Source organism: Anabrus simplex, chromosome 9 (genome assembly GCF_040414725.1).
Source record: "Anabrus simplex isolate iqAnaSimp1 chromosome 9, ASM4041472v1, whole genome shotgun sequence".
Classification (NCBI taxonomy): Eukaryota; Metazoa; Arthropoda; class Insecta; order Orthoptera; family Tettigoniidae; genus Anabrus; species Anabrus simplex.
This window is the reverse complement of record NC_090273.1, coordinates 41,260,481-41,276,080: the sequence shown is the minus strand read 5'-3', so window position 1 is coordinate 41,276,080 and position 15,600 is coordinate 41,260,481. Positions and strand designations below refer to the sequence as shown.

Here is a 15,600-nt window from a genome sequence, read left to right as displayed (position 1 = left end):
CACACTTACTGCACACCCAAACAGGTTCACACAGTTCTCGATTTTGAATGAACCTACGACCCCATATGGGGATGTGAAGTTAAAAATCTTAATTACTCTCATGTACCCAAATGGGGTCGTTTGGCACTGAACGTGTTAACCAACAAAATTCATTAAAACTCAGCCATAGATGCCCATGAGAGTTTCGGTTTATTCTCTCTACCATCTAGTAGGCCTAGAGTAAAACGGAACGTCGAAACTGACGAGTAGACAACCAGATGGCGTCAAATTGAAATGTCTGCATATGTTAACTGAGACCATATGATTATTATTATTATTATTATTATTATTATTATTATCTATAAAGTTTATTTCTAATTTAACATTTATCTCCCCATTCTGAATATCTTCCAACCACTGTTCCCACCTGTTCCCACCTGTTTGTACCAGGAATCATTCTCGCTACTTTCATGTCTCACATGAATAAGACATCCTGAGTCCACCCAGCTTTCAATCATGAATAGCAAACTTGGTCGGACTGCAGACCAACATAAAGATAGTTTCGTCCAAGAACTTGTTTCTTTCTTTCTTTCTTACGCAATACCATTAATCTCAACCGCGAGCTCACTGTATTAGATTTACTGCACCTTGATTCACTTTCACTTACTGTACTACCATCCTAGGAGAATACACATCCTAAATACTTGAAATGATCCACCTATTCCAGTTTAGTATTCCCTCTTAGGTTTCTTCCCTATTGATATCACTTCAGTCATGGAAATGCTAATTTTCACTTTATATTCTCTGCACCTCTTTTCACTTTCCAAGATATTAGATTGAAGGCTTTCAGCACAGTCTGCCATTACCAGCAAAACAGGTTACTATATTTTAAATAACCCACACATACAAATGAGGCACAAATAATTTATTATGCAAACATATACATAATGGGAGAAAATAATCTTCAGTCCTGATTATAAGGCATACATAGATTTCTCTGATAAACTCAAGGGAAGAACAAAAAAACAACCCTTATAATCAGAGCTCAGAGTTTGATGTTACTGTAGGAACCTGAGAATTACGTTATGATGCTATATTACTTTTAGTCGTCAGGATCGTCGTCTCCCAAAAGAAAGATGCCTCTATCATTGTACATATCATCCATGGGCACTCCGAGGAACAGCTTGTTGAAGCACTGTGATTTTGTCGAGTTAAAGTGCTCGTAGGGACACTGAGGATTAAGGCGAGCACTGCAAATCCAACAGAAGTAAGTATTGCACCGCCAACACACCATTTTGTTACAACCATCTGATTTCTGAAATCAAGGAAAGAAAGCTTAACAATGTGCCTATTAGTAACACATACATTTTAATTACAGTGGCTGGAATGGAAATCTTTACACATGTGAATTTTATAATGATTTAGCTGTTGTACTAGCTGGCCCTGTGGTGTAGGGGTCGCGTGCCAGCTTCTTACCCGGAGACCCCGGGTTTGATTCCCGGCCAGGCCAGGGATTTTTACCTGGAACTGAGGGCTGGTTCGAGGTCCACTCAACCTGTGTGATTAGAATTGAGGAGCTGTCTGACGGTGAGATAGCGGCCCCGGTCTAGAAAACCAAGAATAACGGCGAGAGGATTCGTCATGTTGACCACACAACGCCTCGTAATATGCAGGCCTTCGGGCTGAGCAGAGGTCGCTTGGTAGGTCAAGGCCCTTCAAGGGCTGTAGTACCATGGGGTTTGGTTTGGTTTTAGCTGTTGTACTAGTCACTGACACAGCTATCACTTAGCATGTGCATGATTCGATTTTTGTTCCTACTATCAACAAGGATGAGAAGGTCCACCTATTCAATACTGTATATAATATATTAATATTATTTATTACATTGGGACTAGTTTTGACTCTTGTATTGGGCCATCTTCAGCCTTAAATTATAAATGGAAATAAATGCAACTTGAAAGCACCAAAACCTAATATAACACTACTGGCATGTCTTGAAGCATTGATGAAATATGTTGTGGTTACACATGCATCCATTAAATTTGATGTCTCTTGCACATATGTCTCACACATTTGTGTCACTTTTTTTTTTAAGATAATCGTAGTCTTAATATAAAACAGTACATTACGCGTATGTCCAACGCTTTTGTGACACTTTATCTTTTAAGATAATTGTAGTCTTAATTTAAACCATACACTGCCCATATATATATTAGGACTACGATTTCCTTAAAATACTGGATTACTGTATTGTTTGTATTTTTTAGATGCCATGTACTTGCACGGAAAGTGACCGACGCTCTTAAAACATTGTGGCTTATCAAACTCTCCTATAACGAAGGAAGGAAGTCTTGCTTCCGTGTGCAATGCAACACAGTATAATGACCCCCACCCTTGTACGATTTCCCAGCTGGCACTTCTCTCCTTTAAAACGTAAGTCCGCTTGGGCCTGGCATGAAGAAAAAACAATGCAGTTTCATCACCACTGACAATATTGTTCAGTGCGTACAAATTGATTATATGAGCCATGCTTTTTCGCTAACTATTAAAGAAACTATTTAAAATTATTTATGTTGGTTTGAGAATTCTGCTTCTCCGCACACTGCCTGCTACATGATATTGTGGCATTCCTTGAAAAGCTGAATACAAAAGAATTACGATTTCACTCAAACTTAGCAAATATGAACCACACTGTAGACACACCGAAGTGAGTGAAAGTGCACAAAGCTACCCCCCTGCACATTCCGGAAGACATGTTCTATCATAACCAATGATGCGGATAAATTTAAATTACTCTGTAAAATACTATTTTTTAAAATGTAAAGGCAATTTTGAATTAAAAGTCTGAATTTCGGTAAAGGGACCGAGATTGTTCTTCGAATTATGAATTATCCGTATTTCAAATTAAACCATTTAAATAATATGCAAATCTGTGCCTCATGTTTCCAGGAACGAGAGCTTCTTCAAATTAGGCGAGATTTTGAATTAACCGATTCCGAGCTCGATAGCTGCAGTCGCCGAAGTGCGGCCAGTATCCAGTATTCGGGAAATAGCGGGTTCAAATCCCACTGTTGGCAGCCCTGAAGATGCTTTTCCGTGGTTTCCCATGTTCACACCAGGCAAATGCTGGGTCTGTACCTTAATTAAGGCCACGGCCATTTCCTTCCCACGCCTAGTCCTTTCCTGTCCCATCGTCGCCATAAGACCAATCTGGGTCGGTGTGACGTATGGCAACTTGTTAAAAACAATTTAAAAATAAAAAAGAATTAACCGATTTTGAATTACAGTGGAACCTCGATTCTGCATTTTTCGAGGGACTATGGAAAAAAAACGCACAACACGGGAAAACGGAAAATCCGGTAACGAATGGACCATCAACAATTTGGCTAAACTATCACAAAAATGAAATATGTATACTTATAATCTTACAAACGCCCCTAAACCAAACCAAACTACAGCCCCAATGGGCCTTCCACCTACCAAGTGACCGCCCTCGGTCCGAAGGCCTGCAGATACGAGGTGACGCGTGGTCAGTGTGACAAATACTCTCGGCCGTTATTCCTGGCTCTCTAGACCGGAATCGCCATATCACCATTAAATAGCTCCTCAATTAAAGGTAATCGTAGAATGACTGAACCTGGAACAAGCCCTCATATCCAGGTAAAAATGCCTGACCTGTCCAGTAATCGAACTCGGGCCCTCCGGGTGAGAGGCAGGCAAGTTAGACCACGGGGCTGGCTTCAAACGTTAATTACCGGTACGCGACTTTAAAATCTCGAAACTTAACATTCAGTTATGCTGGGGAATCTTCGTCAGTTTCCTCTGCAAACTTCATCATATTGACCACAAATAGTTTTTCATTAATCTAATAAAATAAAGCACATTAGATAAAAAAGCGGCCAACATGATGGCAAAATTTTTTAAAAAAAATCTTCCATTGTAATTTGGTCACTGGTGTACTGTTCCTAGTCAGTTTATTGGAAATCTTGCACCGCGTAAATTAGGCCTAGGATACATCGACTTTTAAAGGTTATGTTCAATGCGAGAATATGGTTTCGAAAGTATCAATCCTCAAGTTTTCGAATGCATTATATTTAGTTCTTCCTATCACTAATCACAATCAAATTGTAAAGAGGAAAAATATCATTAACACTTCCGAAATTACAATTATTCGCAACCTTGAACTCAGCTGGAAAGCGCGCTCGCTGTACAAGTCGGTACGAGTGCGAGATACATTTTAAATGTAGCGTGCGCAGATAAAGCGACTGTGGCTTCTATAACGTTTTAACACAAAAACGTGAAACTCCCAGTCTTATATTAGGACCAAAACAGTAATAGGCAATCCCAAAACCTCCCATGGCTTTATGTATGTATGTATGTATGTACCGTAAGGTGCAACATCTGTTCTGGTCTTGATAACATAATCCTATTCAATATTATTAAAATATTAAATTTGTGTTACTTAAGAAGGAGCAGTTTTGATTCCTGCCTGAAAGCCCAGTGACTATACAGTGCCCTGAGGGAAATGCCAAAAACTTGTTCGGTGACACACTCGAAAAAAGTAAAAAATAAAATAAAATAAAATAAAATAAAATAAAATAAAATAAAATAAAATAAACATCTAACCCTGGACATTATGTAGACGTTTTGCAAGTACGAACATTTAACGAAACTCGTTTCGTCTTCAAATAGAGCTGTCGAAATGCGATCTGTCTCCTTCCAATTGTCGAGGGCACTCTCTGCTTCATAATTTCCAAGGATTCTCTAAACAATACTACTCGAATGCGATGCTAAGATGATCCCTTATACAAGTTCACCGCCGATCGCATTTCCAGTACAGTACCAGTACTTCTTCAAATTACCACAATGACGGGACGTCAACACCAAGATCCGTGCCATAGCCGTCCTTTCGTAAGATACTGTTTCTTGGAAAACGCGTGATCGAGGATTTAGCGTTGATGGGACTGAAATTTCTGGACGGTTGATTCGGGAAATAGTTTCTTCAAGGAACGGATAATACGGGATTTTTACAACGTGATTTAATTAGGATGCTCGCGGGACCACGTAATTTGAACGAACAATACGGGAAAACGTAGTTTCCGGGAACATATGATCGAGGTTCTACTGTATAGAGTTTTTACTGTATATTAATTTTGGGTTAACTTCTCTCTTGAGTAACCAGTGCGAAAAAAAAGCAGGTGGATTTTCCTATCATGTGATTGTTGACTGCTTGCTTGCTGCAAGCTACTGTTACAGCAACTTTAGCCAGTTGGTTCTAGCATTGTAAAAGACAAGGTTTAACATAATTCACAATACTTGCTTGTTTCTTAATATTTGCCATGGTTCTGTATCTCTGCATACTGACCACACAATGGGATGAAAGAAGCTCTCAATTGCAGACAAGCCTCTTGCTTTGAGGTTGTTATAGCAAGGTATGTCTGGCATTCATATAGTACAGATTTACAAGTATCGAGGCAGGCTATTCATGATTTAGAAAATACAACCTGGTGAAGGATTAGGCTCAAATTTTAAAAAATAAAAAAAATCCAGGTCTACTGCAGTATGTGTTGATCCAGACCATTCAGCATCGGTTCCATAAAGATTGAAAAATTCCACCTCGGTGTGCTGCCATGGAACTGTCTCTCACTGAGGCGATGAAGAAGAAAAGGCTACACTTCTGAAGGACATAATCAGCACTGGACATCAAAGGATTAGCAAAAGGTACTGTTTACTGATGGAAGCTCTTTCAGGCTAGTCAGGCAACACGCCAGAGTGGTAGAAGGGCTAATGAATGTTTTGCGGTATGACCCAAGGTATACTGTTAAGACTGCAGTGGCATGTATGATTATGGGAAGGCTATATTCCCTTCCAAAGATTGTTCCTATGAATTTAAGTAGGAATCTTTATGTTTCAGAAGACCATCTGTTGATTTTTTGGCACATTCATAAGCATTACCACTTCATGCATGATAGTTTGTCTGCCCAAAGAACAAAGGTGATTCAGAAGGGGTTCAATGAGAATCATATCCTAGTGCAGTAATTGTGAAGTACTAGATATGAGTACCATCAGACTGCATTTGTTGTTTTTGTGGTACTCAAATGTATGTAAAGATTTCCATTGTGGCCAATGTACTTTACAAAGAAAATGTTTCACAGTAAACATTATTAAAATTATAAAATCCTTTTCACCTACTCAATACAATACAATACACTCATTGAATTATAAAATAATCATGAGGTGTCTTAAATAATGGGACATGTTTCGTTCAGCATAGCGAACATCATCAGCCGTTAATGTACAAAGACTAGGTCAGGGCCCTGAGCTTAAAATGATAAAAATTGTGTCCTCATATTAAAAGAATAACAATGTTGTAATAAAAAGTAATAATATAACATTAGACTTAGATTGTAACAATATGTACAGATTATCAGCAAGAATTTGTCGTGGAATACATTGAACGATGGCAGTCTGTGAAGTTACAACCAATCATGGGTTGTTAAAGTAAAAAATTAAATAAATTGTGGACATGAAAATATACATCAATGCGTGAAGCGTGGATTAATTATTGAGGATGGAGTTCCTTCAGTTATGAAAAAACAAGAGTTGAAATAGGGTTCATTGAATAGTAAGAGTCCAAATTGAACCAGTCAAAAGGCGCATAACGACGAAACTAAGGTTGATATGACGTGATCTCCAATAGCTGCGAATTCTGTAGGAGAGATGATCTCGATGCCAGAAGGAAATACAAGTTAACTAGTCCATATTCACGTGCTAGCAGTAAAACTAAAATCGTATGTAACATAGAACAGCAATAACACTCCTGACCTGCGGTTCCTATTTGGGAGATCAAATATTCCTTCACTTTACGCTTCTCAATCACAAAGTGATGAAAATCAATTGCTTTTCGGTTGAAATCATTCGGCATTTTTTGGCATAATCTTATTCTCTGTCGAAGAGGAAGTCAATTTCTCCTCATAAAATTATTCATACAGCCGCGGCTAACCTTCAAATCCAAGACACTGATTCCATGTGCAGTGGTTATTTCTTGTCCTTTAAAATACAGCATTTCGTGAGAAACGGCATATCCAATGTTGCGTAAAGAAATCATATATTTAAGCAGATCCTCCTCTACTTGCAGAAACTTGCCGCTTTTTGGTTCGCGAAATGCTTTGTGAGACTTGTTGGTTGCTTCAAGTGCACTTCTCTGTTTCCGCAGTAGAGCAAGTTGCATTCCTGTATGCTTCACCATAACTGATCACCACGAGTTTATATGATGTAGTATTACTAGAATACTTGCGCACTGTGGACTAACAAACAATTTTTTCTTTTTTCTTTTTTGCTAGTTGCTTTACGTCGCACCGACACAGATAGGTCTTATGGCGACGATAGGACAGGGAAGGGCTAGGAGTGGGAAGGAAGCGGCCGTGGCCTTAATTAAGGTACAGCCCCAGCATTTGCCTGGTGTGAAAATGGGAAACCACGGAAAACCATCTTCAGGGCTGCCGACAGTGGGGTTCGAACCTACTATCTCCCGAATACTGGATACTGGCCGCACTTAAGCGACTGCAGCTATCGAGCTCGGTACAAAACGATTTTGAGATCACAGAAAACGCATGTCCCGTACCCGAAACACTCATAAAATAAGTTTGTACCACTTCTGGGTTGATTCTCTCACTGAACTAGTGCAGTGGTATTTCCTATCAGCTGATAACAGCATGATATCTGGTATTTGAAATGCCTGGTTTCTCAATAGGAAGGCTGCTACTGATACTTGTGTAGCCAACATCTTTATTTCGAAACGCATCAGGAGCTGCATGATGAATGTTCGAAGAAGTGGGTGCGTCAAATACGTGAACATTTCTTTTCCTCCACTTCGGACCCAAAAATATTGGGATGCGTAACTTATGCAAGGGCGTTAATTATGCGAGAAAATACGGTATTACCACCAGACTGAGCCAGTATCAGACTGTTTGAGCGCGAGCACTGAAGGCATGAAGAAGCTAAAGGACAGATATGCATCCTCTGTCAGATGGAACCTCATCCTCTCTAATCCATCGACTGCAATCTGCAGAGACGCATGTTTCACGCTAGAATTGGCTTGTTCAGTCATCAGAAGTACAAGCATAAACAGCACTGACTGCTTGGGGACTGTAAGCAGGAGAATTTGTACTTGGAAACGAATAACAGCCAACGATGGTGACTTAGTAGAATATCCCAGTGGGCAACCACTGCAATCAGCCTCCCGAGTATTGACGGGTAACCATAGACTTAACTGACATGAGGAAATGTGTGTCAGGCACTGACCATCTAGTGCAGAACAAAGTATCAACGCAAAGATCCACGGTAGGGCTAGCAAGCCAGTGGTAGCGTCTTTGAATTGCTTTGAACAATCAAACGAGCCTCGGATGGAGATAAAAAATAATTTCGAAATTGACAAAGTCTTCGAGCAGATCTGGCAGGTATGACAGCCAACAAGGCTCCGATGAAAGACAGATATGTCCGAAGAACAATGTAAGAATTGGGACTATGAATATTTTGACCCTAACTGGAAAAACTGAAGAACTTACCGATATGATGAAGAGGAAAAATCTATCCATATTGGGAATGAGTGAAACAAAATGGAGAAAGGCAGGTAGCAAGATTCTCAGAGATGGCTACAAATTAGTATGGAGTGGACGCGAGGAAGAGGCCAGAAATGGTGTAGCTTTCCTGATAACAAAAGACATGGACGCCATTACCGAAGTATCCTATAAGAATGATAAGATCATTAAATTATCTATGCAGCAGGAGTCCACAAATTACACGGTAATGCAGGTATATGCACCACTGGTTGGATGTAGTGTTCAAGAGAAGGAACAATTCTGTCAAGATCTAGAAAATATAATTGATGAAGAAAATGTCATCATCATTGGGGACTTAAATGCACAAGTTGGGCCAGACAGACTTGGTTATGAGGAAATCATTGGATCACATTGGTTTGGGAACAGAAATGCAGAAGGTGAACAACTGCTTGATTTGTGCAGAAGAAATGGATTGATCATCAAAAATACCTTCTTCCAAAAACAAGACAGCCACAAGATAACAAGATATAGCTGGGATGGAAAACATAAGTCGCTCATCGACTATATCATCACTAACAAAGGAGGAGGGAAATATGTAACTGATGTCAAAGTTATCCCCAGTGAGAGTATGGACAGTGATCATAGATTATTGATTGCAGACCTAAATCATGTGGCTATCACAACCCCGAAGAAAAGAAAACGTAAAGTGAAGACTTGGAAATTAGAAGAAGCCAAGCTGAAGGAAGAATATAAAATAAGGATACAGAGACACTTACCAAAAGGAGAAATGAATACAGTAGAAGAATGGAAGATTTTTAAGGATACCTTGGTGGGTGAAGCTAAAGACCTGTGTGAAGTAACATGAAAGAAAAAGAGACACCTTGGTGGAATGACAGAGTCAGATTGGCTATAAAAGAGAGAAATTGGGCAAAAAAGATGCTAGACAAAGAAAAGCAAAGAGATGCACAAGATCCAGGTGGCCAAGAAATAACTAAACTACAGGAACTCTACAGGGCAAAAAAACTTACAGCTAAGAGGATAGTAAGAGAAGAGAAAGAGAAAAAATGGAATGAGTTTGTGGAAAAGTTGGAAGAGGACAGCAGAGGAAACAAGAAACGAAGACAGTAAGGTAATAGAGCAGGACAGTGGATCAGTAGTACGAGAGGAAGATGGAATCAGGAGAGAATTAATGACCTTTGACAAGCTCCTGAATGTTATTCAAAACAGGGAATAATCTGGAAAAAGTTAAGAGCCCAGTAAAAATACGGAGCCACCAATCACATGGCTGGAGATAGAGAGCCTTAAAAGTATGAAGAAAGGGAAAGCTGCAGGAATAGATGAGTTAAGTGTGGACATGTTAAGAGCAGAAGGCACCCCAGCAATCCAATGGCTATATAGACTCCTGAATGTAGTATGGCAGAAAAATACCATCCCAGAAGACTGGAAGAAAGGTAAAATTGTACTTATATTTACGAAAGGCAGCAGGCGTAATTGTACCAACTACCGTGGCATCACTCTACTCTCTCATGGATTAAAAATTCTGGAAAAAATTATAGAGAATAGACTACGAGAAATTGTAGAACCACTTTTAGAAGAGGAACAATATGGCTTTAGGCCTGGAAGATCAAATCAACAATAGATCATATATTTGCTGTCAGGATGCTGATGGAAAAACATTGGGAAAAAGAGAAGCCTTTATATCTACTGTTCCTTGACATCGAAAAGGCCTGTGACAGCATACCACGAGAGCTTATTTGGGAGTGCCTGAGAAAGTTTGAAGTTCGAGACAGTCTAATTTCAAAAGTTAAGGTGCTTTACGAGAAAACCAGAAGCTGTGTACAAATCGGTTCTGGACTGTCAGACTGGTTTGAGACAAAAAGGGGAGTACAACAAGGTAGTGCTTTGTCGCCCCTATTATTTATCATGGTAATGGATACCATATTAAAGGCGCTAAAAGAAAAGGAGCAATAAGACTTAAAAGCATTTGCATTTGATGTAGTCATTTGGGGTAACTCAGAGAAAGATGTAGAAAAGAGACTGCAGGGGTGGAGTCAGGAGTTTGAGAGATATGGATTAAACATCAACAAGGCTAAAATGGTGGTGTTGAAGGTACAGAAGGGTGACAATCAGCCAGAAATCATGCTAAATGCCACTAAGTTAGACATGTCACAGAATTTAAGTACTTGGGTAGTATAATGTCCAAGGTTAACTTAGCTAAATATGAAGTAAACAGTCGAATCAGCAAAGCAATACATTTTTACCTCCATGTAAGACAGCTACTATGGGATAAACAAGTGCCACTCAAAACCAAGATGACACTGTATAAATCATAACACACCCCTATCCTCACATACAGCCTGGAAACCGCTACACTAACAAGAAAGGACAACTCGAAACTCCAAGCAGCAGAAATGAAGTTCCTACGCACAATGATCCAGAAGACCAGGAGGGATAAAATCAGGAATGAAAAAGTCAGAGAAGACGTAGGACTAGAAGACTCCTTACTCCAGAAGATCCAAAAGGCAAGACTGAAGGGGTTTGGTCATGTGAAAAGAATGAGTGCCAACAGGTCTGCAAGAAAGGAGTATGAAAGAGAAATCAGGGAAAAGAGACCAGTGGGCAGACCTTGAGAAAAATGGACAGACTTGGTGAAGAAGGATGTAGAGGAGAGAGGTCAGGATTGGGAGCGGATTGTGAACGAAGAATGGTTCATGGACAGAACAAAATGGAAGGGGCTCGTATACCACACCTGGGAAACTGGAGTTGGTCAATGATGATGATGAAGATGATGATGATGATGATGACTAAACAAGAAAATAATACGGAAACATGCTCAGAAAATGTTAGGTTGTCTAGAGAGTTTTATATATGTATTTTCTTTAAGGAAATAAATTTTTTATTCATTTCAGAGTATTATTAAAATATTAATATCTTCTGTCCAGGATTTTGGTAATTTTAGAGATCCATCCACATGAAAGTAGGCTGAATTAGGGATATGGTCATTCATATCAATTGTGAGTTAACTGAGCCATGTTGCAACATCTGCAGTATTTGGGTGAGATGCAATAATAAAATACACTGTAAGTTAGATATCAATAATGGCATAACTTTGGATGCACTAGAGCTATTGTGATATGTTAAATACGATAATTTTCAGCACAATAACGTAAAATAAAAAATACACTTACTTCTATGGCTGCATTACAATGAGGGCAATTCTTGCTATTCTCATTGATCCAGCTTTCCGACATGTGAGTATCGACTAGAGTCTGAAGCTGTTTCCGTCCATACCTCTGTTCCAGTTCAGCTCGCCGTTGTAAACTTGCATTCTGATACTCCTCCACAAGCTGCCTCTTCTCCGCTGTGACAGAGCAACACAGAAATTGTCAGCCTTCAAACATATTAAGAAAAACCCACATACATTCTCAAAAATAGAGTGACTGCGCTGTTTACAGTAAAAATAGCAATAGAAAATGGAAAGGTTATTTTAACATCTTATTTCATACCACAATTCTATATGATTAGAGACATGATCTTTTCGCATTCATTTTTGAACGATTTCGCGAGAAGGATACTCATTATCGCGTTATTTCGTGAAATAGACATTGCCGTATCGCTTTAATGAAATTCTAAAATTAATCATTGTTTTCTTAGTTGGTTGGCTGTGGGAAGGTCTCCAAATCCTAACTAATAGAAAAAAGAAAAATCTTTATCAGAAAGAGGTCTTCGAAAACCTAGTGGAGGTTTAATTGATGGACTGTATATACCTACTTTTGAAGCCATTTCCGGACTTCAGGGTCGTCTACCTTCTACAGCGGGATGTTGGCTTTGAGTAGCATCGCTGTTGTTTCGTGAATAAATTCTATTTTTCACTCTTAGCTTTCTTTTGCATATCTAATGGGAGTTCTATTGTTGCCTGCCGTTTCACTGTTGGAGTGCTAAATTTATGTTCTGATGTTCCTTATTTTTAAAACAATGTTTTGTGACAATATCTCTTTTCTCCCACTCGATACGAACATTACAAAATCTACACATTAAAATATTGCTTTCCGAAACGTATAAACCTTCACTCGCAAACTGTTTAGCTCTGCTGTGCACCGTAACACATGTCGAGCGACCCATCTTCGCTACTGTCTGTGATCACTTTATTAATTTTACCTGACCACGAAGCCGAATTACACCAGTCAATTGTGCTGCTTGTAGACGTCATCAGGGATTACAGGATTGCACAATGCCGTGAGGAGTCAGGCTGGGGTGAGATTACCAGCCACCACAAGAACAACATTCCAAACATTTCGTTTGACAAGAAGCCTGGAGCCAACCCCTTTTCTTTGATGCCATGTCTTAAAGAGTTTATCCAGAACATTAATGATAACATCTTTCCTGTTGATGAATCTTTGTTCGCTCTTCCTTTTCTTTTCATCTTGGGACAAAATATCAAGTTCGTTATTCACTACAGATTTCGCTGCAATATCACGCTTATCGCGAAATAATATAATTTTGCTTTAAAATGGCCTTTTCGCTTTAATTCACGAACATGATATCCATATTTTCTTAACCAGAAACATATGATTCGTAAAGATATCGCAAAATCGCTTCAAAATATTTTTTGTCGCGTTTATCGTTAATGCAAAAAAATCATGCCTCTATATATGATAATGCACGAATAAGCTACTGTATGCTCAAAACTGGGTATAGAATCAAGACCAAATGGCAGGAAACCAAAATGCTCAAACCAAGACCACTGCAGAAGTTACATATCCGATGTAATTTATTACTATTTGGAAATAGGACTGGTATAATGGGTGGCTCCCATGGTAATTAAAGTACTGTGCCAGTATCTGTCAATATAGAGGAAAACATAGACAGTTTACCTGACTTAAATCGGCAGGGCTCAACACCATGGTAGACCATCTTACAGTAGATACAGAACACATAGTGACAAGCTGGGCAAGTCGCCATCTTCTCGTTGGGCTCACGACTCACAGGATAGTTACAGGAACTTCGGGGACAGTAGAGGATGTCCTCCATAGTCTCCAGGGTAGCATTCAACAGAACAGAATCATACTTGGAGAACAGCTCTGCGCTCACCAAATCTTTCACCTGGATTTGATAGTAAGGAAAAGTTTGCACAGAAAAGTACCAGAGAAACATATCTTTCACATTTCTCTTCAATCACTGAAGCTGATATAAGTAAATGATGATAAACTCACCTGGGAAGGTGATGCTTCTGAAGTGCACTTGTCTTCAGGACAGCCAATACTCTGTACAGTACCTTCCTTTATACGAACCTCCAGATACCCTGACATGCACTCTCGACAAAACACGTGTCCACAGGGCTCAAACCTCGTACATTGTTCTCCTCGCTTGTCCTGAAAGCAAAAGAAAGTTACATGGTAACGTAATTGCCCATATCAAGGAGTTTTCAAACAATCTGATCACACCAAGCAAAAAGAGCATGAATATGCATAGTTCTAAGCTAAAATAGCCAAAACCATTTCCCTTAAAATACAGTGTGTTAGGTACAACCTCATAGCTATTAAGTCACTTGATTCCCTTTTTTCTTTTCTTTTTTTAGCAGCAGCAGCTACCCAATATTCCATTCTCTCTTTTTAGTACTCCAAAAATTTAAACACACTGTAATTTTGAACTGTTTGTGGGAATAATACCAGTCCAAAAAAAATGAAGTTGTCAGGAAAAAACAAAGAAATATTGAATCTTGTTTAGTAATGGTTTTATACATTTGAAAGCTTTTCTATATTTAATCCCTTGTCACCGACCTCACTGAGTGGTATAGACCCCCGTAATACTAACTTCATTTTGCCTTAGCACGTCAAGTTTTAAAGTTGCAATTTAAGATTCTCATATTCGTTCTGTATTGACTTTACAGTCAAGAATACATGTAATTAGTCTACCTTAGTCAATACACTAAATATTATGTAGAAACACACTGAAGGTATATGTTACAGTGCTATTGAGCCTTCTACAGTCTTGGAAAAGAAATATTAAATTTATAGAATACTCTAGAAAAACATCACACTAAAAGTCCATGTGAAATAATCTTGATACGTTTTAACTTGTCGTAACGTAAAAACAAACATAACCAAAAACACTTATTCTTGAAGTCTTGATGATAAGTTTTAATTTGTAAGATGGCATCAAAATTATCATCCTATAACCTTTATGTAATTCTTTTCCAAGGCTGAAGAAGGCCCAATAGAGCTGAAACAAGTACCTTTAACTTTTTACTTAACATTCAATGTACTGACCAAGGTTGACTAATTACACATTTTCTTCTTCTTTTATGACCGCATAGGATCAATTTAGTCAGTCCATCATTCAGGTCTCTTTGAAGAGATTGTTTGGACTTTGCAGTCCTCCCAATACTTCTTCAGACCCTCCGATCTTTGCGCCGTTTCGTCAGTTGAAAATATGCGTGTTTTTGGTTTGTTTCGTGTAAGAAAATTGTTTATTACCAATGTGACAGTATTGCCAGGAGAAATCTTGGGCAGTGACCACAGATTACTGATGGCAACCTTTAGAAACATCCCAGTGAAAAATGTGAAGACCAGGCAAAAACCCAAAATAAGGATGTGGAAATTGGATAAACCTGAAGAAAAGGAAGAATACCAAAGAAGGATCCGTGACCAGCTCCCGACAAATGAGATAGAAACAGGAGAAAAGGAATGGACCCTATTCAAGAAAATACTTGTGAACTCAGCTGTTGATATTGTAGGAAAAACGAGTTGTATACCAAAAGAAAAGAAAACTTCTTGGTGGAATGATTCTGTTCAGCAAGCCATGAAAGACAGGAATATGGCAAGACGAGAAAGAGATAAAGACAACCTAAAAGGCGCAGGTAAGGATTACATACAAGTGAGTGAACTAGAACAGAAGTATAGAGACCTAAAACTAAGAGCAAAGAGAGTAATTAAATTTCAGAAAGAGAAAAATTGGCTTGAATTTACTGACAAATTAGTAGAAGACAGTAAAGGAAATACGAAACTTCTGTACAGAATTGTGAAAAACAACAGAACTATTCATGTACCAATTAAAGCAA

General features: G+C 38.8%; 1 protein-coding gene across 1 annotated transcript in view; it reads right to left on the bottom strand.

The window, feature by feature from the left end:
* Window positions 1-889: 889 nt before the first annotated feature.
* The window catches only part of LOC136881256 (E3 ubiquitin-protein ligase RNF14), a 45,237-nt gene continuing 30,526 nt past the window's right edge, over window positions 890-15,600 (bottom strand). The window contains exons 5-8 of the mRNA XM_067154015.2: window positions 13,754-13,912; window positions 13,415-13,643; window positions 11,729-11,901; window positions 890-1,294 (exon numbers count right to left, since the gene is read on the bottom strand). Of these exons, the coding sequence (XP_067010116.2) occupies window positions 1,082-1,294; window positions 11,729-11,901; window positions 13,415-13,643; window positions 13,754-13,912 (774 nt within the window). The 3' untranslated portion in view covers window positions 890-1,081. The remainder of the gene's footprint in view (window positions 1,295-11,728; window positions 11,902-13,414; window positions 13,644-13,753; window positions 13,913-15,600) is intronic.